We start from the raw sequence: 27,624 nt of genomic DNA on the forward strand, positions 1-27,624 counted from the left end.
TTGGTTTTTTGTTTGTCAGGCGACTGCCCACTTGTCGTGTATCTCAAATATTTTTAAAACGTGCTTAGAACGGGCATGTATAGTCGTTGGTCTGCTCCTGAACTGGATGTGTTCGTTTTAGAGCTGATTGTTGGCTTCTGCCTCGTTCCTGCACTCGATCTGGCTTCAAGCTGGTGCACAAGCTCCTGTTGACGAGTACAGGGAAGCTATTTCTCGTCTTGAGGTAAGATACGCAAAGGAGGAAAATCTTGTGATGAACAGATACAAGTTTTATACCAAAAGTCAGAAAGCAGGAGAGACCATAGATGACTTTGTTTCGAGATTGCGAGAAATGTCCGTTAAGTGCAAATTTGGAAATATGACAGATGAATTAATTAGAGACCAGCTAATAGTACAGTGTAATAACAAGAAAATCCAGGAGCGTTTATGGACGGCGAAAAATCCCAATCTTCAAGCATCAATTGACTTGGCAAAAGTCGTGGAACAGTCTGAGGGATGCATGAGGGAATTAGAAAAGAGGACTATTTCGAGTGACATTAGTGAAGTGTCTTGTCATTCTCATACTTATTCTCCGCAGGAGGATGATGAGCAAGACGATGTTGCTGTTGTCAAACAGAAAAAATTCTTTAACAAAAAGACGTTGAACGTTAAGAGTCAAAATAGTTTTAAACCTCTTCTTTCAAAACAATGCATTAGATGTGGTAGTGTGGGTCATACATCTGACTCAAAATTTTGTTTTGCAGCCAAACAGGAGTGTATGAAATGTGGTAAGATAGGGCATTATGCTCGAGTTTGTAGGAGCAAAGCTCGCCCATCTGTCTCATGTGTAAGTGATATTACAGAGGACACCACAGATGACGATAACAAGATATTAGTGGTAGAAAATGTTGAGTGCTCTCAACATGAAGAGCACAAGAGGAGAAATAGGCCAAAAGCGCTTTTCATTATTAATGATAAGGATGTACATTTGATGGTGGACACTGGTTCGCGATACACCATTGTACCTAATTCTCTTTATTTGGATACGTGGGGATTAGGTTCACTTCTCCCGAAAGATATTTCTCCTGGTGGGTATCAAGGAGAGCCCCTAAACATTTTAGGCTATTTTGAAGCGAATATTAAGTTTTTGACGAGACAGATTTTTGGGAAAGTATATGTTTCTGAATCTGGCCCCGCTATACTAGGTTGGGTACACCAATACGACCTTTATATAATTGTTAATCCCCGTGCTGATCCCCAGGTCATGGTTGTGGAAGATATGGAAATGCTTCCTATACTTTCCAATTTTAAAAACGTTTTTGGAGAGAACTTAGGTCGACTCAAGGGCTACTCTCATAAGATAATTCTTAAACCAGATTCAATTCCTGTCCAACACAAGGTGCGACGCATTCCTATTATCATTAGAGACGAGGTCAAGGCTCTTCTTGATGATATGTTGGCGTCTGGTGTTATTGAGCCTGTAGAAGCCTCTCCGTGGGTTTCGCCTATTGTCGTCACCAAGAAATCTGACGGCAAGCTCCGGTTCTGTGTGGACCTCAGGTCGCTTAATCATTGTGTTGTAGCCGACACTTTCCCTTTACCAAACATAGCTGAATTAGTTACCACACTAAATGGTGCCAAGTTCTTCTCCAAGCTGGACTTGAGGAGTGCTTATCATCAAATTGATTTGCATAAGGACTCCAAAAGTTTGACAGCATTCATCACTCCTTGGGGTACCTATCAGTTTACTCGACTCCCATTTGGTCTTAAATCAGCGGCTAGCGTTTTTCAACGCATGGTTTCAAATCTCTTTGAAGGGGTGTCCAAGGTTGTTTATTTCCAGGACGATATCCTGATTTATGGGCTCACTGAGGATCAGCATAACTTCACTCTCAAAGTTGTCTTAGAAAAATTGTCCAATGCTGGTCTCACCCTACACAAAGACAAGTGTTTGTTTGGGGTGGATGAGGTGGATTATTTAGGTTACACCATCACCTCTGCTGGCATTAAACCCAAAAGAGACTTGTGTGAAGCCATTCGCTCTGCACCTGCTCCTTGTGATAAAGATCAGTTACGCTCTTTCATGGGATTAATAGAATACTACTCAAAATTTGTGAAAAGTTTTTCCGATAAAACTGCTTGCATAAGATCTTTACTCAAACGTGGTGTTAGTTTCATCTGGGGGACTGAGCAACAAGAGTGTTTTGTAAATATCAAAAATGAAATTTGTGATGCTGAAATGTTGTCTCCCTTTGATGTTCGCAATAAGTCAATTGTCACTGTAGATGCCAGTGCACATGGCTTGGGTGCCATGCTATCACAAATGAAGGGGACATCAGAAGTTACAGTGGCCTTTGCCTCCAGAACGCTCACTGACACTGAAAAAAGTTATGCTGTTATTGAAAGGGAGGCGTTAGCTGCATCTTGGGCTGTGGAATATTTTCGCACATATCTTTGGGGCATGAAGTTTACTTTAAGGTCTGATCACAAACCACTCAAAGTTCTCTCACCTGGTGGAGCGGGAAAAGGCTCAGCTCGGTTGATGAGGCTTGCAGCCAGGTTGCAAGAGTTCCAATACACGTTGGAGTATATTCCTGGCTGGAGGAATGTCCAAGCGGACTGTCTTTCAAGGTTGTCCCTGGCTTGGCGTTCTTCTCGTAGTGTGGTAGAACCTTTGAATTTAGATGATGTTGCTGTGGCATCAGTTGAGGATGCTGTCTTTGTGGGGGAGGGTGTTTTTTCCTCTAATGATTGGTCCAGAGAGATGGAGATAGATACCACTCTTCAAGATGTCATCAAACTAGTTAGATTAGGATCTAGACGTGAAAGTTCTGTTTCTGTTTCTGTTAGACCTTATATCAAGGTCTTAGATGAACTTTCTATTGTTGGGAACATTCTTTTCAAAGGGGAGAAATTCATCCCACCCTCGTCGCCAAAATATTGTAGTAAAGATGCAGGAGAGGCGAGGTTAGCAAGTAGGTTTCTTTATTGAAGTTGAGCAATTAGGAAAGAGCAGACCCTCCAGTGCAGCAGCAAACAGTCAACTCCCACAAAGTAGAATCCACTAAGTAAGAACACAGCGAATACAGAATACAGAACACCAAGAACAGGTATTCTGAGAAAGACTAGAACAATAACTCGTTATAATGTACTACAAAAGGCTCCCTACTAAATTACCTTTATTGCTTTAATTGAATAAAATGCACATGTGATCCGGTCCCGCTATCTTCCCCGCCAGGACTGGACCCTCCTAGAACCTTACCGCTATCTGGGGTGCCGGGCGCAAGCCCCTTCGGCCGTTCTGTGTCTCACAACATTTCCGGAGCTGTAACCATGACTAGGTGTCCCCCGCCCCTCTCTGTATTTCAGGAACCAACCAGAGGTCGCCTTCGACAGGAAGCACTCCATTCCGACCCCGGAAGTCCCACCCCTGAGGCAGCGGCAGAACCAGTGAAAACCGAACGCGACGCCCAGAACGCCGTCGGAGCATTGTGGCAGGACACTCGGACTGGCGCAGAAGACGGAGAAGAGGCGAACCCAGAGGAAGACGTGTGGTCGGAAGATTGGTGGAGTCCCTAGGAGGTGGCTAAAGAGCGGCCGCGACTCACAGGAGAGTTGCGGCGGACCGTGTGAGTACCAGTAATCCCGCCCCCGAGTACGCTAGGTACTCGTTGTAATTACCGTGTAAATATCTCTTTAGGCACGAACCACGTACTAAACGCACTGTATGATATTTGTGAGCACCCTTCCTCCCCTCACTTACGTATTTGACACACCCTCGCTACATCCCTATCCTTCGTTTCTCCTGCCCCCTTGCGTTACCTCCCTTCCTCACGCTCTTCCATCTCCTCTCCTCACTACCCGGGTGCCGGTGACTGCATATACATTAGAGCCCCCACCAGGACTAACGGTTCCTTGTTTCTCTTGTTGCCCTCCGAGGTTCCTCCCCGACATCAGAACCGCCACAGGAACGCCAAGAAAAGGAACCGGACCCAAGCCCGAAGAAGGACCCGGACTACCCTGTGGATCCAATTTGCTTTTGACTCTACTGTTACCTGACTTTGTGTTTAATAAATCCCGGCATAGCCCGATATATCCGGCCTCCTTGCCTGATTTTCCAGCCTGCAGCACACCCACCATCACATCTGCTGTCAGAAGTGGGATCCGCTGGAGGCATGGAGGCCGTCGTTAAAAGAATGGCGGATTCCCAAGAGCAATTGGGGAAGCTTATGGAACAATTCCTGAAGACCGCGGAGGACGATAGGGGACAACTGCATGACGTCCTCAAAGGCCAAGGGACCGTACATGAACAAGCCATGGGTAAACTGACCGACGCCCTAGGGCAGCCAAGGCCAATGACCTCCCTCCCCTCCGTGGTCCTGCAAAAGTGCGTTCCGGGGGATGACCCGGACTATTTCTTCACCAATTTCGAGAGGCTGGCCCAGGCCGACAACTGGCCTGTGGAGCGATGGGGTCAGTATTTGGGTCCCCTTTTGACTGGCGACTTGCAGGCCGCCTACCAGCAGGCCAACATCCAGGGCAACAACCCGTATGTAGAGATAAAGCAGTGTATTCTGGAGCGCCTTGGAGTAGACGACGATACATACAGGATAAAACTGAGACAGGCCAAAGAGGGGCCCCAAGAAAATCCTCGGGCCCTCTCCTTCCGGATCAAGGATCTCGCCAATAGGTGGCTCAAACCAGAGGCATCCACGAAGGAAGACATCCTAGGGAAGATATACCTCGAACAGTTTCTGAACTCACTGCATCCGGCCACCCAGAGGTGGGTAAGACAGCATTCCCGCCTCACGTTCGAGACGGCCGTCGAAACTGCCTGTGCATACAGCAGAGCTCAAGAAGTCCAGCGTTGTAAGGAGGAGCATCCCTATTGGCCTCACCAAGCCACAGCCCCTCGACCTCCCCGGCCGCTACCGCCCCGGAGACCAGAGCATGCCCCTCTCTAACCCTCGCCGGTCTTGTACCGTCCTCCTAACCTTGGGCCCCAGTGTTACAACTGTGGTGGATTTGGACACATCGCCCACGTTTGCCCCCAGAAGCAGGAGCCGATGGAGATAGGCCTTGTACGGAACTATGTATGCCACACACCAGGGGCTGCACCCCCTCCATTTCACTGTCTTGTATCCATAGACGGACAAAATGTCCTCGCTCTAGCCGACACCGGCTGCCGTCAAAGTGTTCTCCGTCCTCAAGACCTGGCCCTCCCTGCGGGCCCCCCAACCGGAATGGTAGCCATCCAGTGCGTCCACGGGGACACCAAACGTTACCCCACCACCCAGGTGCGAGTACAACACCCCGGAGACCCAGGAACCAACCTTACGGTCGGTCTTGTGCCAGCACTACCCGAACAAGTTATCTTGGGGAGCGACTACTCCGGACTCCCTAAACTCCTTCAGGACACCACTGACTCCCTAGCCCAGTGGTGGAAAGAGGCCCCCTATTCCCAGGGCTTGTCTTCCACGACAGAACCCAAACCTCACAAAACCAGAAGTCAGAAGAGAAAGGAGAAGAAAGACCTCACCTATGCCTATCCCACGATCACTGAGGAACATCCCTAGCAAACCGACCAAGAGTTCAGAGCAGCGCAACAAGAGGACCCGCTCCTACAAGAAGCATGGGTAAGGGCCCTAGACAACGAGGACCCCACGCAAGTAGGTCCCTACTTTTTCAGGAAAAGCGGGTTGTTATACCGAAAAGGGGGGGCACAACAGAACCCACAGTTACTGATCCCGGACCCTTCCAAGACAAAGTCCTCTTCTTAGCACACAGCCACCTTTTAGGGGGTCATTTCGGGGATGAGAAAATTAGCCAGGCGGTCCTTGAAAAATTCTACTGGCCCGGCGTCCACCAGCGCATTAAAACATACTGCCGCGAAAGTGCGGTCTGCCAAAAACATAGTCGTTATCGGCCACCCAGGGTACCGCTACGACCTCTCCCCCTCATTGACATCCCGTTTAGTAGGGTAGGGATGGACATCATAGGACCCCTTCTGCCCTCACGAAGCATGTGTCACTATGCGTTAGTCATAGTAGATTATGCCACTCGCTTCCCTGAAGCCATTTCCTTACGCCAACCCACAGCACCGAACATCGCCAAAGCCCTTATATCAATATTTTCCCGGGTAGGGTTTCCCCGGGAAATCCTCACTGACCAGGGCACGCCGTTTGTCTCGTCACTTATGAAACAGGTCTGTGCCCGACTAGGTATAAAACAAATCAGGATGTCAGCGTACCATCCGCAAACTGACGGATTGGTCGAGCGCTACAACGCCACACTAAAACAAACCTTGAAAAAACTGTTAGGGTTAGAAGCCAAACGGTGGGAAGAAATATTACCGCTGGCTCTTTTTGCCATACAGTGCAAGATACAGAGTAGTACAGGCTATTCCCCCTATGAGTTGTTGTATGGGCGGCCCCCTCGTACGCTATTGGACATGGCCCAAGAAGCCTGGGAAGCGGAACCTGATCGCACACGTCCTTTACCAGAGTACGTGGACAACCTGAAGACCCATCTAGCAGAGATACGTGAAATAGTCAGACAGAACTTAGAAAGCGCACAAAATGCCCAAAAGAGACAGTATGAATAGGGTACGAGAGCCCGTGTCTTCGCCATCGGGGACCTAGTCCTCCTGATGATGCCCTCATCCGACCAAAAACTCCTGAGACAGTGGCAAGGGCCCTATGCCATCCGACGACAGGTGACCCCGGTTACCCATGAGGTTGAACTGGACCCCACTAGGGGCACGTCCCAAATATACCATGTGAACCTCCTGAAAAAGTGGGAAGGACCCCGTCCTGTCCTGACCAGGTCCAGGCTGCCGTCTTCCTTCCCTTTTGACCCCTGCCTGGATCCCGCATGGACCACGGTACAAACCCGGGAACTCCGAGAAGCCCTGTCACCCGTGAATGAGGTCTTCTCCTCCTATCCGGGACGGACTACAGTCACCGAACATGCCATAGAAACAGAACCAGGGAAAGCAGTTCGATTGCGACCCTACAGAGTCCCAGAGGCTCGCAGATCAGTCATACGAAGGGAGATTGAGGACATGCTAAAGATGGGGATCATAGAACCTTCGGTAAGCGATTGGAATTCCCCTATTGTCCTTGTGCCGAAACCTGACGGGTCTGTCAGGTTCTGCATGGACTTTCGAGAGGTCAATAAGGTATCCAAATTCGACACATATCCCTTACCTAGGGTTGACGAAATGGTCGAGAGAATAGGCAAGGCCAAATACATTTCCACCCTCGACCTCTGCAAGGGCTACTGGCAGATACCCCTCAGAGAACAAGACAAAAAGAAAACCGCCTTCTCTACCCCTGAGGGGTTGTTTCAGTTCATAGTCATGCCTTTTGGGCTTCATGGTGCCCCGCTACTTTTCAGCGAGCCATGAACCATGTCCTACGTCCACACTCTCTGTATGCAGGGGCCTATTTAGACGACATTATCATCTACAGCGATAGCTGGCAGCAACATCTAGTGCATTTATACAATGTTGTTTCCTCCCTAGGCTCTTTTGGTTTTTCCATCAACCCCGCCAAAACCACCCTTGCTGCACAAACGGTCAAGTACTTGGGTTTCCTTTTGGGTGAAGGCCTGATAAGACCCCAGAAAACCAAAACAGAAGCTATCGAGTCCCTTCCCTTTCCACAGACGAAAAAGGACCTCCGAGCTTTCCTTGGACTCCTGGGCTATTATCGCAGGTTTGTTCCCAACTTTTCCCAGAGAGCAGCTCCCCTTACGGATCTCCTAAAGAAATCCACCCACACCGAAGGTGCCCTGAAAGACCCCACACCCCTCTTATGGCAGGCTTTTTCCGACCTGAAGGGCGCCCTGACCTCCAGCCCTGTCCTGGTAAGCCCTGACTATTCCCTGCCCTTCATTCTACAGACTGATGCCTCTGACCAGGATTTGGGGGCGGTCCTATCCCAAAAAGACGACCTAGGGAACGAAAGGCCTATCCTATATCTCTTTTACAAAAAAGGGGGGAGTGTGGCCCATTCGGACATGAGTGGGGTACGGGCCCATATAATTTATGTGAAACAAAGGAACCCACACTCAAAATCTTTTCACACCATTTTGACTCAGGATGAAAAAGATAAACAAACCTTAATATGTTTATCTCGGCAATTACTTGCGCCGTTTTATTCAAGAATTCTATCAGAAGTGAAAAACGATTTATATCAAGAGAAGTATCAATGTCTTGAACTTATTGGCCAAACACGTAAAATTATACAAAATCAAAAAAATACGTGAATGCACAAACATGTGGAGGGATACATATGAATTAAAGACTCAAATCAAACATAGCATAATTGCGAAATAATTTGACAAAAACAAACATTTAAATTATGCAGAGCATAAGACAAATATGCATTACAAAAATAAGTGCAAAGGGAATACTCATTACATCATCATACGGTATTCAAAAATATTTGACCAAAATGAAGCCTTTTGGTGTGCTTCCATATAACAAAACAACCTCTCGGTAGCAATGTTAACAGGCGTAATGTTCCTAACAGTCTTAATTATTTCTAAACTGGCTAGGATTTAATCCTGCACGCCTACGCGTTTCGAGTTTGGGAGGGGTCTTCTCAAACTCTCTTCAGGGCCAAATGTATTCCATTCCCCCTTTGATGACCTCTAGGGATTTGAGGTAATTCAAATCGTCCAGAAAAATCTTGCAATTCAATACGGTCTGTGCGGTACTCTGCTTAACAGGTACAAGAGAAACCAATTTCGGCTGTAGTTCTCATATATGTAGATATCCGTTTTAAGCCTGGCGCGTAGTAGCGCTTTCACTGTTTCAAAGTTCAAGGGTCTCTTGGTTCACGGTGAAATCAGTAATTATTCTGGGTCCCTTCTTGATAGTTTTCTCAATTTCCGCGGTTCTGTCAGCGCCGCAACCAGCGTTACTACCGCATTCCATCACACAGTGGATGCCATCACTGTGTGATGGAATGCGGTAGTAACGCTGGTTGCGGCGCTGACAGAACCGCGGAAATTGAGAAAACTATCAAGAAGGGACCCAGAATAATTACTGATTTCACCGTGAACCAAGAGACCCTTGAACTTTGAAACAGTGAAAGCGCTACTACGCGCCAGGCTTAAAACGGATATCTACATATATGAGAACTACAGCCGAAATTGGTTTCTCTTGTACCTGTTAAGCAGAGTACCGCACAGACCGTATTGAATTGCAAGATTTTTCTGGACGATTTGAATTACCTCAAATCCCTAGAGGTCATCAAAGGGGGAATGGAATACATTTGGCCCTGAAGAGAGTTTGAGAAGACCCCTCCCAAACTCGAAACGCGTAGGCGTGCAGGATTAAATCCTAGCCAGTTTAGAAATAATTAAGACTGTTAGGAACATTACGCCTGTTAACATTGCTACCGAGAGGTTGTTTTGTTATATGGAAGCACACCAAAAGGCTTCATTTTGGTCAAATATTTTTGAATACCGTATGATGATGTAATGAGTATTCCCTTTGCACTTATTTTTGTAATGCATATTTGTCTTATGCTCTGCATAATTTAAATGTTTGTTTTTGTCAAATTATTTCGCAATTATGCTATGTTTGATTTGAGTCTTTAATTCATATGTATCCCTCCACATGTTTGTGCATTCACGTATTTTTTTGATTTTGTATAATTTTACGTGTTTGGCCAGTAAGTTCAAGACATTGATACTTCTCTTGATATAAATCGTTTTTCACTTCTGATAGAATTCTTGAATAAAACGGCGCAAGTAATTGCCGAGATAAACATATTAAGGTTTGTTTATCTTTTTCATCCTGAGTCAAAATGGTGTGAAAAGATTTTGAGTGTGGGTTCCTTTGTTTCACACTATCCTATATCTCAGCAGGAAATTGTTCCCCAGAGAAAAGAACTAAGCTGTAGTGGAAAAAGAAGCACTCGCAATTAAATGGGCCATTGAGAGCCTAAGGTACTACCTGGAGGGTCGAGACTTCACCATCTATACAGACCATGCCCCCTTGGAGTGGATGGCCCGGAATAAAGGACATAACGACCGGGTCCTCCGCTGGTTCCTGTCTCTCCAACCCTTCCACTTCAGAACTCGACACCGGAAGGGAACAGAACTCGACACCGGAAGGGAACAGAACAGGGCAATGCTGATTTTCTATCCCGATACCCCTCGTCTCCAACCCGTACAGGAAGGACAGCTAGGGGAAGGGGATGTGATCCGGTCCCGCTATCTTCCCCGCCAGGACTGGACCCTCCTAGAACCTTACCGCTATCTGGGGTGCCGGGCGCAAGCCCCTTCGGCCGTTCTCCTGTGTCTCACAACATTTCCGGAGCTGTAACCATGACTAGGAGTCACCCACCCCTCTCTGTATTTCAGGAACCAACCAGAGGACGCCTTCGACAGAAAGCACTCCGTTCCGACCCCGGAAGTCCCACCCCTGAGGCAGCGGCAGAACCAGTGAAAATCGAACGCGACGCCCAGAACGCCGTCGGAGCATCGTGGCAGGACACTCGGACTGGCGCAGAAGACGGAGAAGAGGCGAACCCAGAGGAAGACGTGTGGTCGGAAGATTGGTGGAGTCCCTAGGAGGTGGCTGAAGAGCGGCCGTGACTCACAGGAGAGTTGCGGCGGACCGTGTGAGTACCAGTAATCCCGCCCCCGAGTACGCTAGGTACTCGTTGTATTTACCGTGTAAATATCTCTCTTTAGGCACGAACCACGTACTAAACGCACTGTATGATATTTGTGAGCACCCTTCCTCCCCTCACTTACGTATTTGACACACCCTCGCGACATCCCTATCCTTCGTTTCTCCTGCCCCCTTGCGTTACCTCCCTTCCTCACGCTCTTCCCTCTCCTCACTACCCGGGTGCCGGTGACTGCAAATACATTAGAGCCCCCACCAGGACTAACGGTTCCTTGTTTCTCTTGTTGCCCTCCGAGGTTTCTCCCCGACATCAGAACCGCCACAGGATCGCCAAGAAAAGGAACCGGACCCAAGCCCGAAGAAGGACCCGAACTACCCTGTGGACCCAATTTGCTTTTGACCCTACTGTTACCCGACTTTGTGTTTAATAAATCCCGGCACAGCCCGATATATCTGGCCTCCTTGCCCGATTTTCCAGCCTGCAGCACACCCACCATCACATCACAACATTAATGTTTTCGTGGCTTAAGTGGCATCATTAAAATGCTAACAATAGGAGATGCTTGCGAGCAACCCTCATACAGTAGTCAATTCATAACTTATGGCGACTGGAAAAAACAAAAATGGGGGCTCGAATGCGGCCTCAATCAAGCCTACCAGAAACTTTTGTATCGCCCTCCAATGTAATTGTATAAAACGAAATACTGTTCTGGGCCTTCCGAGTCTGCAATGTGCCCAACGTAGGAGTTACATTTTTAGATCTGGTTTAAGTGCACTGTTATTGTATTTTACTGACGGAGTTGTGCCACACTACAAGCCAAAAAAGTAGCAAAACGTATTCTTCGAAAAAAAAAGATATTCTTTCATTTTCCCATTTTCAAGAATCTTAGATTTACAAAGGCCAAGCATTTCCACATATTCTCACCCCCACAACATCCTTCACAGCACATATTCAAACAATAAACATGACAGAATACAAGCATACTTACGTTGTGCTAAGGACATTATTTATCTTGTCGATTAGCCCAAAGGAAGGGTCTATTTTGGCATACGCTGCAGATCTCACACCAACCACCACGATAAGCCAACTGAAGGGACTTGACGGAAAGACACCGGTGAGAATTCCATTCTGTAGGTAAAGCACAGCGAAGGTTAGGTGTTGTGCTAAATTAGGTGCGGGCCAACAGCCATTGAAAGTCACAAATATAAACAACTGTACATCTATGATGACAAGCTTTTGCATGAAGGAAACTATAATAGGCATCGTGAGGAAAAGCGGCACATAAGTCTTACCCTGATTATCCAACGTCCTGCAATAATAAGACTGTTTTGGTGGCTATTAGTCCCGACGCTGCTAAAATAGTAATCCGCCACAGAGTCAGCCAGATAAGTTAAACCACCATGAACTATAGAAGTCACAATGATACACGGCCACTCTTGAGAGGACTACTCATGGTCCATGATTATTTATGGGGATGTTTTACTTACAGCTCTTGTCATGCAGTTAGGATGCGGTTTTATTCTTGCAATAGCAAATGGCTTTTTTTAAGTTTGTTCAGCCATGTAGAAAATGGACTATTTTTTTCAGTTCACAGCTACAGAACCAGGGTGATATGTTTAGGTATATTGCTAGCTAGATTCCTAAAGGAGAAACACTCATCTTGAAAAAATCCATACATAGATGATTCCCCATTCGCACTGCTTGTTGTAGTACCACAAGCGGTGGAGTTGCCCGTAAGAACCTGCACCAGATTGTCCTTGAGGGTTGGCTGGAAGGCCTTTAATGCCAAGTGTCAAGCGAATCACCCGCAACTTCAGCAAGTTAATGTGGATGCAAGTCTCCGCTGGAGACCTGATTCTGCTGATCTCCACCACTTCCAGATGACCTCCCCAACACAGCAGTAATGCGTCTGTCTCTACCGTCACCTCTGGGTGGTGGTGTAGGTAACAGGATGAAGTGCGGGGGGGGGGAGGGGCTCCTGCGGTAAAACTGCAACCACTGTAGATCTTTTGCAGCCTCCTCTGACATTGTGATGGAATCAAACTTATTACCCTGTTGTTGGGCCCACCGATATTTCAGGGCCCACTGTAATACATAAATGGTGCCACAAAGAATACCCTCAGAACTACAATCTGACAATGAAGAAAGGTATCCAGAGCGAGGCTGTTGGACTTGGCACTTCTGGCAGGTTCACCCCTAAACTTTTTGCTTTTTAATTGTGACCTGGTGATAGTGATTTTTGGTTTCTGCGCACTTTACCACTGTATCCCAGGGTAAAGTGTGTGTGTGTGGTAAGGTTGGCCTGCCCTCCCAGGCCAACCTTACCACGGAGAAGCTGGTGAGTGACGGGCCGGGCGGGGAGCTCTGAAGGGGACATTGGTTTCTGTCCCGAGCCCACGAGAGGCTCCAACGTGTGGGGCCTATTTGTTTTAGAGCCTAAAAGGCTCAGGGGCATTTTGTAGTTAACGCCCACCCGAGGCTCCTTCGTCCTGGGAGCAGTTGTTGCAGAACCCACGAGAGGGCTCCAGGGGCCAGTGCATTTGTTCTCAGAGTCCACGAGGGTCTCCAGTGTTTGGGGACATTTGTTTAAGAGCCCGGTGCCCGTGGCTCCCACTACTTTGGGGGCAGTTGTCTAGAGCCCACGAGAGGCTCCTAGGCATTGTTGCTGTTCCGAGTCCCCCGAGAGGGACTCCAACGATTGAGGGGCATTACAGAAGGTAGAGCGGCCCCAGTTGGCAGCAGGCCGCTCCCCCAGTGTGGGGCACATTTTTGATACAGAACCCACGAGGCTCCAGGGGGCATTTTCTTCCCGAGCCTGCCAGGCTCACACTTGTTTTGCCCCCCCCCCCCTCTCCCCTTGTCTCTTTACAAGCCCAGAGGAGATCCCCAGCTGCCCAGCACTTAGTGGGCAGTTGCTACGTTTAGGCCCTGGTGAATCTTCTTTGGCTGCCTGCGCAGCCTGCCTGACTTTTCTGGACACAGGGCGTATCAGCCCTTGAGAGGCCAAAGTGGCCTGGGGGACAGTTCGATGTGTTTTCATGCCCTATGTGATATTTTGTGCTAAATGTGATTTATGCTCTAATGCTTTGGGTGTTAGGAAATGAAATGCGTTACTTACCTGTAACTGCAGTTGTATTGGTATCTTTCATAGATTCACATGCCTGAATCATTCCCCGTCGTCGAGGTGGGAGTCCCCGGTACATAAAAAGAGTAATGTCATAAAGACATATACATAGTAATAGGCCAGAGGCCTCTCATTAGTAACATATCCATGTCCTTTTGTAAAAAGGACCAAACTTTGGCCAAGAGCCAATCAGATATCACCACCCTCTAAAACCTTCCTGGAAGGAGCCTTAGTCCCTCAGATTTTCGTAAGCACAGTGCTAAGTAGTACCTACTGAGAGAACCACATCAACATAATCAAAAGATGGCCGCCTGGTGGTAGGAGCTCTGGTCCGGAGCTCCTAGTGCTGGGGATCCCTTTCCGGAATTATCCCCGATAGCACGCACCACCATCAGCGAGGAAAGCATGTAAATGGCCGTAAAGAAGTAACTGGATTAACGAGTAACTGGAGTCAAAAGTAACTGGTAAATTTGATGCAAATCGCATACCTGCAACATGGACGACTGAGACCCCTGCAGCCTCGGCGGAGCAACGGTGGAGACCGGGACGGCTGGAGCTAAGCGGTGGTGCCACAGGAGGTGCCTGCGATTGCCGCCTGCAGTGGACTGCCCGGTCATCTGATTCCTGATACCCGCTGTCTGCCTGCGGGCACCGTCTGCAGTGGACTGCCCGGTGCCTGCCTGCGGTCGGCGTCACATCCCGGACGACAGAGCCCCGCTGCCTGCCTGCGATCACCGCCTGCACTGGACTGCCCGGGGACCCCAGACGGGACTGCGGCGGGAAGACCTGACATCGCCACACTAATGGACTGACAGGACATCTGAGTCCCGCTGAGCCTGCCCAGGGACCCCAGAAGGCGGCGGGAAGTCCCGAAGTCCCGACACCGCTGCACCAGGAGGACGGTGTGGCTGTCACGGCGGTCGCTGTGTGTGTTTACGGAGGGCCCCCCCCCCCCCCACCGGTGAGTGTTGCTGAATTCCACCGGGGCGAGGGACAGGTGGATGAGAGTTGGAGCAGAACGGTCCGGCGAGGGTGACGGGGGTCGCTCCAAGGGGAGGCTTCTCTCCCCCCCCCCTCCCAGAGCGAGACTTTTGGAGTGGCGGTTCGGCGAGAGTGGGGCGTCTGAGGCGACTCTGGTGTACCCTATTTGTGTGCGTTTGGGGTAGCCTCTCCATAATGTTTTGGGCGGCCTGATCTGAGCAGCGTCAATGGCGACGCGGAGGGTGGCTGAACGAGAGTCCTCTGCTCTGCACGCTCGTGCTGATGCTTCGCTCTCTGCCTGGAACTCTGCGTGCTAGACTGTGGCGGGGAAGGTAACTGCGCACTTAGACATCACTTTAAATTCTGATGCCGGGTTCTCATGGTCTGCCCGGACTTTTGCACGCAATCCTTCCAATCTTTTCGTTTTGGACAATCATGCCGGCTTTTCGCATGTTTGCATTTCACAGTACTCTATGCCCGGAATTTTCAAATTGACCGTTATACTTTGCATTTTCACGGGCTTTGCGACAGTCTCACTCTCCATTGGCCATTATGGCTGGAGCCACAACCCAGAGCCATAAATCGCCCCCCTGCCCACCAGATGACCATGAGGCTACATACCAACGCGGTCAGGGATCATTAAAACAGAGATAAGCCTCTCTCTTCACCATCTACATAGAATTTGATCTCTTTCCTCTCCTCCCCTTCAAGCAACATGGAAGATGGACTAAATCGACCTGCCCAGAGTAGAAAGGGAAACTAAACTTTGTATTCACTACAATCTGGTGGCCATTTTAGACTGGTCTCTCTCACTCACTCTCCCTGCTATCTAAGCAACAGCAACAAACAGAGGACTACTGGCTCTATTACACCTATTTGGCGGCCATGTTAGACTAGACTAATCTCTTTCAGGGCGGCCATCCTGGACTAATCATTTCCAGCATTACCTGATCACACACTAAGATCTTATCATCCTTGTCTAAGCTCAACTTCCGAGTACTGCGCTCAGTTATGTAGCTAGACCTTCCTGTGAAAGATTGTTGGCCTATTATGGCAGTATTATATTTCTACCTAAATTTTGAACATTTGCAATGCACAGATTGCTACCTCATATATGAAAGAATGTCTGCTTATTAGTGCAGTATTATGTTTATACTTGTAATTTGAACTTTTGTACCTATACCTATTATTGCAGTATTATTCTGCTACCTGTATTTTTGACTGATATTAGCAGTAATTTGTTTGTCCATATATTGGATTCATTAATTCATTAGTAGTTTAGCCCTATTTTGATACTGTATATGTGGTAAGCTGCACCTATCTCACCTCCTTCACTATCACTCACTGTTCGCTACCTCATTTATTTGGTTCTTCGATGTAAGCTACTTCACGATGTTGCACTGATCATTACTACCTCATTCACCTCGTTTAGTCATGTAAGCTGCACCCCGCCACTTTCTACACATAGACTACATCGCTGCTACCTCTTACACTCAGATGGGCAAATTTGATTCCACCTAACCAGTTCTACCTCTCATATTTTGTACATGGGGTAGGATGACTACTACCTCGTACATAGGATACATTATGTAAGCTGCACCTACGCACTGTTTGTTCCTGGATTGCACTGAATTCTACCTCTTATTCTTTTGTTCACTCACTAGTGTCACCCCTGTTGCCCTGTAACCAACGGCTGACAGTTTTGATTGTCGTCTTATCTCCTACACCCAACATCACAGCTTTTCTAAAATGGAGCTCAACGGCAAGCACACTTTTAGAATCATCTACCCTTCCACCCTCACCAAGAAAGCCACTAAACGCTTTAAACATAACTTCTTGAGGTCGCACCCTGAAACACCCTTTGCTGATACCTACTTCTCACCGGGCAACGGAGCCCTGAATACTGATATCATCTTCCACACCTCACGCAGAGCCCAATGGAGAAAAGCGTTCCTAACCCTACTCACCGTCTCCCCCACTAGGAAAACAACTCATGGCCTAACTCTCTCTATCGCACCTTCCCACCTCCTCCCTGGCAGGGCTACCATTACTATCTACAATAACGGGATTGTCCTAATTCAATCCACGGACAAGAACCTGGAACTACTAGACGACCTGTTCCCCAAGTTCAAAGAGCACCTTGCCAAGCTGCGGACCCCCACCCAGAACTCCACCAGCACTATCACCCCCGACGTCGCAGCCCCCGCCTACATCACCTCTACCCCCAGCACCCCAGTATATGGCCCACCTGCTGTTAACGCCCCACACTCCCCAAGCACAGTCACAAATCTCTCCACCTCATATACTAGCGCAGTCACAAATCTCTCCACCTCATATACTAGCCGCCCTTCTAACTTGACCCCTTTTACCCACACTCATACCCCCCCATCCCCCTCCCCCCTGACATAACAACACCCACCCACAACACGCCACCATCTGAACATACCGCAGCTCGGAGTTTACCAACCCCCCCCTCCCATCCCCCCCACGGCAGAGGCCTCTCCCTCCCCAGTTCCCTCCCCACTCTCACCCACGACACGCTCACACCTGACAACATCTCTCACCCACAACACGCCACCATCTGAACACACCACCATTCGGAGTTTATTCACCCCCCCCTCCCAGCTCCCCCACGGGGGACACCTCCCCCTCCCCAGCTCCCTCCCCACTCCCACCCACGACACTCTCACCCTCCCAACAAAACATACAGAACATACCGCCTCCTCTACCTTAGCATCCCCCTCTCTCCCACCTCCTACTCTCAGCCCTCACTACCCTCTTGTCTCCCCCACTGTATTCAACATTCACTCTCTCTTCTACTCTCCGGCACCGTCTCCCACTGACGGCACGACCTATGCCTCCCACCCACCGCCCTCACCTACTTCACCCTCGCCCACAAACACGCCCACACTTTGAATGCCATCCCACTTATTAGCTCCACAGAACGTTCCAACAACGCTAGTATATCCCCCCCCTCGATACCCTGCCCGCTTTCCAGCTCACTACTCACCGATTCACCACTGGCTCTCACCACCAACCCCATCCCCAATACACCTCCTGACCTGACCTTATCCACCCTCCAACAAGTCAAAGAGGATATTCTACAAATCAAAAAAGATGTCCACGCAATCAAAGACCTTCTCTCCTCACAGCCCAGTCTACCTCACACCCTCCCTCCACCCTACAAACGACGCACCCTCCCTACATACCCTCCGACACCCGCGCTGGCCGACTATCCCCGTTCGCAATAACTCCCACCGCCCCCGTCGTGTCCTCAACCCACTGTCGGACCGCGACCTATGCTCTCTCCTACGCTCCTATGGCCCAGGTCCGGTAAAACACATATCCAACACACACATCCCCATACCCACAATTCTTACAAACCCTCTGAGGCTCCCAACACACAACAACAGAGGTTCCGTCCCTAACAACCTCAGAAAAATTCCCCTCACACTAGAAAGCTCGACCACCCTTCTCTCTCCCAAACTCAAATGCATCCTACTCAATTGCAGATCGGCCCAGAGACACTCCTCCGACATCGCTGATCTCGTCTCAGCTAGGGATCTAGACCTAGCCATTCTAACGGAAACGTGGCTTACTGAAGCCTCTACCCCGATTATGGACATACTAGTCCCCCCCAATTATCATATCATCAGGCTGGACAGATCTCCTGGCAAGACGGGCGGGGGAATTGCATGCATTTTTAGGAGCAATCTCTCCGTTACGAAAGTCAACTCCCCCTCCCTTTCCTCCTGTGAACTCCTCTGCCTCGACATCTCCAGCAAGGGCAAACAAGTTTGTGCTCTACATCTCATCTATCACCCGCCTGGTGACAATCTCATATTCACACAACAACTCATGGACATGATCACTTCCAATGCCGGTCGGCAGACCACCCAAGTCTACCTGGGTGACTTCAATCTCCACTGGAGCGATCAGAAAGACACAGTGGTGAATAGTCTTAAAACTTTCCTTAATGCGCTTGACCTCTCCCAAATATGCGATAGACCAACACACGACAAAGGCTCGATACTCGATCTCATCATTGCCAAAGAGAACTCTACACAACTGGAGGCGATACAACGCTGCGACTGGTCAGATCACCACATTATCACCTTCTTTATCAATGAAAAAGTTAAACCTAACCAGGCTCAACCAATCAAATCCAAAACGTGGAAAAGGGACATGAAGAATCTTAACCCCTCTACCCTACCTCCCCACATCGGCAATCGCCTCCTTCCCCCTTCAGGTACCTCGGATGTTCACTCACTGTTAGACCACTACCTTGATTCTATGAATACAATAATCAATGAAGTCGCCCCACTGCAATTGAAGAGAGTCTCCACCAAAATTTCCAACCCCTGGTATGATGATAGACTCAATGACGACAGGCGTACTATGCGAATGGCAGAGCGCACATGGAGATTGGACCCTTCAGCACTGCACCTCAAAAGGCTTAAGAACAAGAGAAATGCCTACTTCAGGAAAATAAAGCGCACAAAGTCGGACTTCTTTAGCCGCCAGTTGGACCAAGCAAAAAACAGGCCAAGAAAGCTGTTCGAACTAATCAAGACCCAAGCAAAGACACAACCCTCACAATCAAACAGTACAACTAGCGACACCCCACACTGTGAAGCCTTCTCTGCTTTCTTCAAGCTAAAGACTGACAACATAAGAAATGACCTCATCATGGATGTAAGCCGATTCCCCAACCACATCAGAATGTCTAACACTCAACCTAAAAACAAGGCATCCTGGCTGTACTTCGATACCTACTCGGAAGAAGCAATACACAAACTGCTATGCACCTTGAAGCCCTCTAATCACCTCACGGACCCTCTACCTGCTAATGCTGTAAAAGACTTCATCCCTTTGCTCCTCCCTCTCTGGACCAAAATCATCAACAGCTCCCTACAACAAGGCCTCATTCCAGACTCCCTCAAGGTGGGGCAAGTCACGCCTATACTCAAGAAACCTACAGCTGATCCGTCTGACCTAAATAATTACCGGCCCATCACCAATATCCCCACCCTGGCCAAACTGCTGGAGAAATGCGTCCAACTCCAACTAACAAAACACATTGATCAATTTGACCTCCTCAACCCTCATCAATCAGGCTTCCGAGCGAAACATAGCACAGAAACAGCTATGACACACATAATTGATGACGCCCTCCAATTTCTTGATCGCAATGAGTCCTGCCTCCTCATCCTGCTTGACCTCTCCTCAGCATTTGACACGGTCAAACATGAGAACTTGCTGGAGCTGCTAAGCACTAGAATGGGTCTATCGGGAACTGTTCTCAAATGGTTTTCGTCCTTCCTTCACAACCGGTCTCAGAAGTTCAAGATCAACAATATGCTTTCTACGCCCGTGCCTGCAGATCTAGGTGTTCCACAAGGATCCTCCCTCTCCCCCACACTGTTCAACCTCGTCATGGAACCGCTCGCCACCCTGCTCCAAGCCTCCAATGTCCAATTCCATATGTACGCTGACGACACACAACTTTACCTAAAGCTACAATCCCCGGAAGATATCAAACATCTGAACTCCACGCTTATCAACACTCAATCTTGGCTGGCTGATAATCACCTCAAACTAAATGCTCTGAAAACTGAGTTCCTACTCATCTCACCCCCGGCGAAAATTTCCACCACTCAAACATGGCTCAATAACCTAACAGCACTCAATGTCCTTCCTACCATCGTGGACTCAGCAAAATCCCTAGGCATCACACTCGATGCCAAGCTCAACATGCAGCAGCACGTTAGCAATGCCACAAAAGGAGCTAATTTCCAAATCAACACACTGAGGAAAATTAAACCCTTCCTCCCTGCCGAAGACTTCCGAACTGCTGTACAAGCTTTAGTCATCCCTCGAATAGACTACGGAATTGTGGCCCTCAGCGGACTCCCGCTATCCACAACAGCACCCTTAAGAGCCTCCCTGAACGCTGCCGCGAAACTCATTACTGGCTCAAGAAAACATTCGCATATATCCCCAGACTTAAAGTCTCTAAAATGGCTGCCTTTTGAAGCTAGAATACAGCTAAAAATTGCAGTTATGACACACGCGGCCGTGCACCACAATGCACCCAACTACCTCGCTCAAAAGTTGTCTATATCAGGAGGTTCGAGATCCAATAGAAGTGCAAAAAATCTACTGCTGAAACCTCGTAGATTCCGGAAAGAGAAAACATACAAGCGCTCCTTCTCAGGAATGGCACCCAGGATCTGGAATGCGCTCCCTCCTGAAACCAGGCTTATCTCCTCCACTACACTCTTCAAGAAAGAGGTGAAATCCATCCTTCTGGCCAAGATCTCCTGAACCTTTTAGGGGCTGGATCAGAGACTCTGCATTGCTTTGTATCACTGCTCACCCTGTCCTTTGGCACTATACTTCTACTTGGTGGGAACACTATTACGTTACTCTCTTACTACCAACCAATATATGATACACTCTGGCTTACTGAGTCACTCTCCCGATGCCCTCACTCAGTGTCCTCTCTATACTAGGACATTGGTATAAGACATCCTCACACCCAAGGTGTACCTTAACACCTCTGTAATGGGATCAATGACTTGTGCCGTCTGATATTACTTGTTTACCTGATTGTATATTGATATGTCTTATGTATGTTATTATTACCCTACCATGTTATTGACTTTTATACTGCTCCCACTATCTCTGTTCACTCCTACTGCCCCTGCCCTGTCTTTGTGAAGCGCTCTGATATCTGTAAGGATCTTGTCCGCGCTATATAAAACTTTGAATAAATAAATAAATAAATAAACCAAGGTGAGCCCTTCCAGGGGAGGTGGGTGGGTTGCATGTGAATCTATAAAATATACCAACACTGGATAACTGCAGTTACAGGTAAGTAATGCATTTCTTATCCAGTATTAGGGGTATCTTTCATAGATTCACATGCCTGAATCAGAGTAGCAAGCAATCACCAGCACATTTCGTATGGTACAACATGTAAAATCACTTGATATTAGAATACCAATTGTGAAATATAACAAGTACCAAAATACCATATAAAAGAGAAATGTGCGAGTAGACAGTAGGAAGGTGGGATGAAAGAGAGAAGGCTCACCTCTAGTGAAATAGATGACGGAGCACAGCTTGTCCTACTGCTGCATCTTTCATAAGTTCAGAATCCGAGGAGTAGTGCCTGGTGAACGTATGTGGTGTCTTCCATGTCGCCGCTCTGCATATGTCGATAATGGGCACTCCTGCAAAGAGCGCCATTGAAGTGGAGACAGCTCTGGTTGAATGAGCACGGACTTTAGAATGCAGAGGATGACCTGCCTGTTGATGGCAGAAAGTAATGGCTGCAGAGATCCAACGAGAAATACTCTGCTTAGTTAATGGAAGACCCTTTCTGGGCCTGCTGAAGGCAACAAAAAGCTGGTTGGATTTCCGAAACTGTTCTGTTCGGTGGATGTAGAACTTCAAACAACGTTTGAGGTCTAAAGAGTGGAGAGACCTCTCTGCTGCGGAAAGTGGATTTGGGAACAAAGTCCGCAATAGGTTCATTCAGGAGAAAATTAGACGGAAGCTTCGGGATGAATTTAGGGTTGGTCCGTAGAATAACTCGCAAGACCACTTTAATGGTGTCCACACCCCTTTCTTTAGACGCTGCTCACAGTATTCAGGTTACTGCGAGCCGCGTATAAAGAAAGGGGCATGGCCACCATTAAAGTAAAGGCATGGTGCTTTGACCCAAAAAATAACATTCGTTTACAAATAAATGTTTTTTTGGGGTAAAAGCGCCCCATGCCGTGCTTTTACTTAATGTGTAAACTGAAAATATGTCCTGGCATAGTGCGCTGCCAGACTGGTATTTTGCTGCTTCTGACACTGCATCCAGATAGGTAATACAATGCATAATATTACACTTACAACAAGCCAGGGCTGTTGGCTTTGTCAATGGTTCTCTGATGTTCTAGTGGACCGTTTGGTTGATTGGGCTGCTCACAGGCTGGCAGGCCGGACTTGGCAGCTACTATGTGGTCCCAATATCTATCAGTGATGAGATGGTCAGCTGTGGGTTAGCTTGCGCTTGTCTGGCGACTTTGCTGTTCAGCTCCCTGGTGCCCATGGTAGCATGGATCCAGTATAGTTACACACAGGCTGATGGTGCTGAGGATGTTTGAGGTGATGCATTTGGTAGTAATCCCACAAGTTGGTGGTGCCGTGAACTGTGTCCACTCATGAGCAGACTGGGGTTGCAAGTCATCAGGTGACCCACGTTGGCACCGGTATGCAGGCGGCGACTGTCTCACTGCATGGGATGGTCACGACCATGCCGGGCATTCAGGCAGAAGGGTTTTGGCACCCTAAACCACTGAAACCTGCAGGGAGTGCTGTAGTCTGTCAGGGCTCCATGTAGCAGTGTAATATGGCCTATCACGGCTCCATACTGGGTTTGATGGAGTTGGTTGAGGCTCTATGTAGGGTGATCGGTCTATGCATGACCAGGTTCGGGGCTTAAGTAATGGCCAGACCTGGCTGATAGGTGTTGCAGGGTCCGAAATTAGCGTCATTGACAGGGGCTGCAGTTTTATGGCGATACAGCGTCGCAGCAGCCCTTCTGACCAGCCACAGTGAAGGCGTGCTGCAAACACATAGGAGTGGCCGCCATTTTTGGCATCCCGTGAATGCTGTGGCGTGATGCGGGGTGGGGTGCAGTGGGGTGGGCAGCCACAGTGAAAGTGCGCATGGCGCACTTCTAACACATAGAAGTGGCTGCCATTGCCGGTGTTCCGCAATTGGCGGGTGAGTAGCCACAGTGAAAGCGTGCATGGCTTGCTGCTAAAACATAGAAGTGGCCGTCATTTCCGGCATCTCGCGAGTCCAGTGTACATTAAGGAACTAGTTCTCCAAAATGCTAATAAAAGCTCCCAAGTTAGGAAACATGTAAAAGGGCCAGTCCTCATGCGAGGTAACAAAAGAAGACAGGGAGGTATTAATAAGTCCATCAATAAATCAGAAGCCAACATTTACAAAGGACAATGACAAAAGCTAATGAAAAGTATGGGCGAGAGTGGGCAGAGCTTCAAGTCCATACCTGAACACAGCATGTCTCACAGAGCAGCGCTTGCGCGGCCCAGGCTCAACCTAAAAACTCACTTCTAATAAATACACAATTAAAAATATGACATTGTAGCGCACTGCCATTTACAGACAGCACGTTTTCCATTGAAATCGCCACAAAAGTTCCCATTAACATGCAGTGCAGCTGATAAAACTATACAGCATATAAACAATAGTGTATGTAAATTGGATTTCAGCACAAATATTTAGCATTTGCACATCACAAATTAAAGGGTTACAATTTGTTTTCATCCTATTAAAAGGTTTCGGTCTATCACACAAAATTACAAAAAAGGTGCGTTCCTAACTTCCGAAATATATATTTTGAAATATTTGTGCAGTTCTTTTACAAACTGTTTAAATGTTGTGTTAGGGAAAAACGGACATCCTACAGCTTTTCATTTCATAGTAGTTGGGCAGCACAATAGTCAGACAGTTCACTCTACACAATCCTCCAACATTGCAGTCAGAGAAAGAAAATTGAAAAATAACCTCCAAAAGTAAGCAGCAAAGAAGACAGACTGCCCGTTCACCCCTGTCTTTGAAACAGAGCAAAATTTACAACAAGATTTAAAGGCATCTTTATTGCTCATTCACTTTCTCAGTGAACAGAACACCGGTTCTTGTTGGCTCGCCAGAACGGGCCAGAAGGCCTAAAAAAATAGTAGCTCACACTAATATAATCTGACTAAGTATAGCAAGTGGGAGAGTAGATTTTTCGAGGCCTGTGGTCCAAAGAACTGCTGCGCTGACCTGCTGCCATCTTGCCTGGGTGAGGACTGCACCTGCACCCTGTACCCAGGACCAACAGAGTGACTCCAAGGGCTAATTTTTGTAATTAGCACATAGGCTCTGCAACTGTGAGTTCTACCCAGTCAAGTGGTGCCACCCCAGTCCTGAGTCCTTGGACGTGGGCCTGAAAGTGCACCGAGAGCCCATCTGTGGATCTAGCAGAGCCAACACTTTCCCTGTGCTGCGTTGTGGAACCCCAAGTAGAATCGGCACATCGCCTCTGCTGCAAGGATTCTTCCAGCGCAAGGACTCTGCATCGATCTCGCAGTCTCATCCGAATAGCTGCTACGCGACACATCCCCGATGCACAACTTTGCAATGCAAGCCACGCAGTCTCTTCAGAACCCGCTGGTGCATGGCGCATCCTTGATGCAGGACTTCGCAATCTTTCAGTTTGCAAATCTTAAGTTCTACTGATTGGATTGTTGTTGTTTTGGTCTTGTTTTATTTATTAAAATTTGCTCTATTTTTCTAATTTGGTGTGGGTCCCTTATTGTGTGGTGTTTTCATGTTATTACTGTTTGAATTGTTACACAAATATTTTACACATTGCATCTGAGTTAAGCCTGACTACTCTGTGCCAACCTACCCAAAGGTTGAGCACAGGTTGATTTAGATTTGCTTGTAATTCCCCCTTGACAGGAATTGTGGTTGCTGCTTGAGTAGTGTTCTACCCTCAACCAGTAACACATTTTCTTAAAATCGCACTGTACCCTTCCACACAAATTAACAAATGCCATCCTCAGACAGATAAAACCCTTAAACCCTACACCTCCATCAGAACAACAAGGCACCAAAGACACAGAGTTGGCAAAGTGCTGCGTATCCAACAGCACTCTCACACCAACACATACCCTAAAGCTCCTCAGGTAAAGCCAACATAGCTATACCACACACTCATGCAGAAGCTGTGGAGGAGAGGAGCCTTTGCGTCCTTCCATCACTAAGAAAAGGCAGATAAACACTCACACGTATAGATCTTAATTGGATACCTTTTTTGTAATGTATACTGAGAATCCATTTGACTCTGGCTGAGCAATGGACAGTAAACTATCCAATACAAAGGGAAAACTGAAAAATCCTTTGTCTTACATATCCATACACGGATAACACTCCAATGATCTTCCAAAAGCAAACTCCATTTACTTTCAGACTTATCTGCTCAAGCCACTTCTAAGATAAACATTACCAGAAGCTCTACTGACATCACACAATCAAATTATCAAATCCGGTCATTCCCAGATTTAAAGGAAAGGACACCTCTACTTAAATGTATTCATTCCACTGCAAGAATTCAGCGCCCACCACCACTTTAAGATCAGGTTAATAGGCTCACTCTGGTCTGTCTTTAGTGAAAAAATTCATCATGTACCTTGAACCTGATGAACTTCTTCTTCCAGGAATGGAGACCAGAGAGATAGATCTGCTTGAGAGCTTCATGACTTAGCCGCAGGTCGATGCCATCAGGAGTTACAGTAAACTGAAAGGCTACTGCTTGATGTGCTTCTGCCATCTTGGTTTAATCTTCTACAATAAAAGCAATAAAGGTTAAAGTACCCTTTAATAACACGTTAAGGTCATTACTTCCATGTTTAGTAGACTTGTAAATTGAATACCAATTATTTTTTAAAATATTATTTACACGTAAATTCACGTAAAGCATTTTTTATTCAGGTGAGCACAACTTTGACAGACTTTGAACTTCAGGTCTACAGTAACACCAAGAGAGCACAGTACGTGCATTTGTGATCTTCTTCACTTTAATGGGTTACACACACTACCTGACTACATTTGTTGTATGTGCATGAACCGGATCCAAGAGGTCCAACCAAACCACTTGACCATGACGGATCAGCAAAACCTCATTTCAAATCAATCGCTTGGACAACAGTATGTAACGGACCTGTAACACGCCTGTGAAAGATACTAAACAAAGTGAACCCACTGAGTGAATGTAATATGCAGGTAAGGCATCACAAAGGTTGATGTGAACTTCCAGTTTCCCAATCTTGATAAGCGAGTCTAGCCCAAGAAGCTAATCATGAAAGGAACAGGGATACCTTGAATGTATAAGACAGCTTTGTTTTCTGGCAGAATAGTGATCGGTTAACACAGCAAACCTAGGGACTCAAGATATTTTTGGCTATATTCCTGTATTGTAGGCTATACTCATTTCTTCAAACACAAATGCCAGATTTTGATTGGGCTTCTATCTGGTTGCAAACAGTGCAAGATATGGCATCTGCACAGAGTGGAGTTGAATTCCCCATGTCAGTGCACAATATAACCAAGGCCTCAGAATTCCATTTACTCCTTGTATTTTATCGACAAGCTTGTTTTCTATTCAAGTTAACCTTTACCATAATTTTCTCTTCTAACCTGCACTGATATATTACTTGATAAAAACTGATACACCACTATGTAAATACACATTTTTCAAATTTCATTTCTAGTATGTGTTCCCCTTTGTGGTCATGTTCTACAATATATACAAGTCTTTCTTTTATGTGATAAGCTTCATGGTTGTCAAGCCTCAAGAAGTGCCTACATATGGACTCAATTTTTACTTTGAGAAGTTTATATAGTGACATTATGAAAATCCCAAAATAACATCATTCATACAACTGAATGGGATAAGAGTATGGCCAGAGGAATAGTGCACAACAGGAGAGACCGTCAGTGACTGAGACGAGGATAGTTTCGGGGCTTGATAGTAAAAATACTGCAGGTAACTTTGAAATAAGGACAGACTTGCTTTAATAGTGGGAAGGGAATCTGTCAGTGACCTTGAGAGTAGGAAAGACTCAGGCTGATGGCTGGAGGAGAGTCTGTCAGTGACTTTAAGATGAGGACCTGTTCATAGGAGCTCCTTGACAGTGTGTGCGGCAAGATGCGTTATTGGAGAGGTAGCGATCATAGAGCATTTTGGGAGGAGTTCTTTCTAGTGAACCTACCTGGTTTTATTTTTTAACAGAGAGAGTTGAGGGAAAGTAT

At 47.4% G+C, this 27,624-nt stretch overlaps 1 protein-coding gene across 5 annotated transcripts in view; it reads right to left on the reverse strand.

Annotated features, from left to right (window-relative positions):
* Nucleotides 1-27,624, reverse strand: part of CPT1A (carnitine palmitoyltransferase 1A) — a 429,645-nt gene that overhangs the window by 343,573 nt on the left and 58,448 nt on the right. For all 5 annotated transcript variants that reach the window (XR_013608860.1, XM_078682885.1, XM_078682883.1 and 2 more), the window contains exons 2-3: nucleotides 26,003-26,157; nucleotides 11,620-11,759 (exon numbers count right to left, since the gene is read on the reverse strand). Coding sequence is in view for 4 of the 5 variants with exons in the window: in XM_078682885.1 (XP_078539011.1) it covers nucleotides 11,620-11,759; nucleotides 26,003-26,143 (281 nt within the window). In the remaining variant the exon portion in view is untranslated. The remainder of the gene's footprint in view (nucleotides 1-11,619; nucleotides 11,760-26,002; nucleotides 26,158-27,624) is intronic.

Source organism: Lissotriton helveticus, chromosome 3_1, assembly GCF_964261635.1.
Source record: "Lissotriton helveticus chromosome 3_1, aLisHel1.1, whole genome shotgun sequence".
Classification (NCBI taxonomy): Eukaryota; Metazoa; Chordata; class Amphibia; order Caudata; family Salamandridae; genus Lissotriton; species Lissotriton helveticus.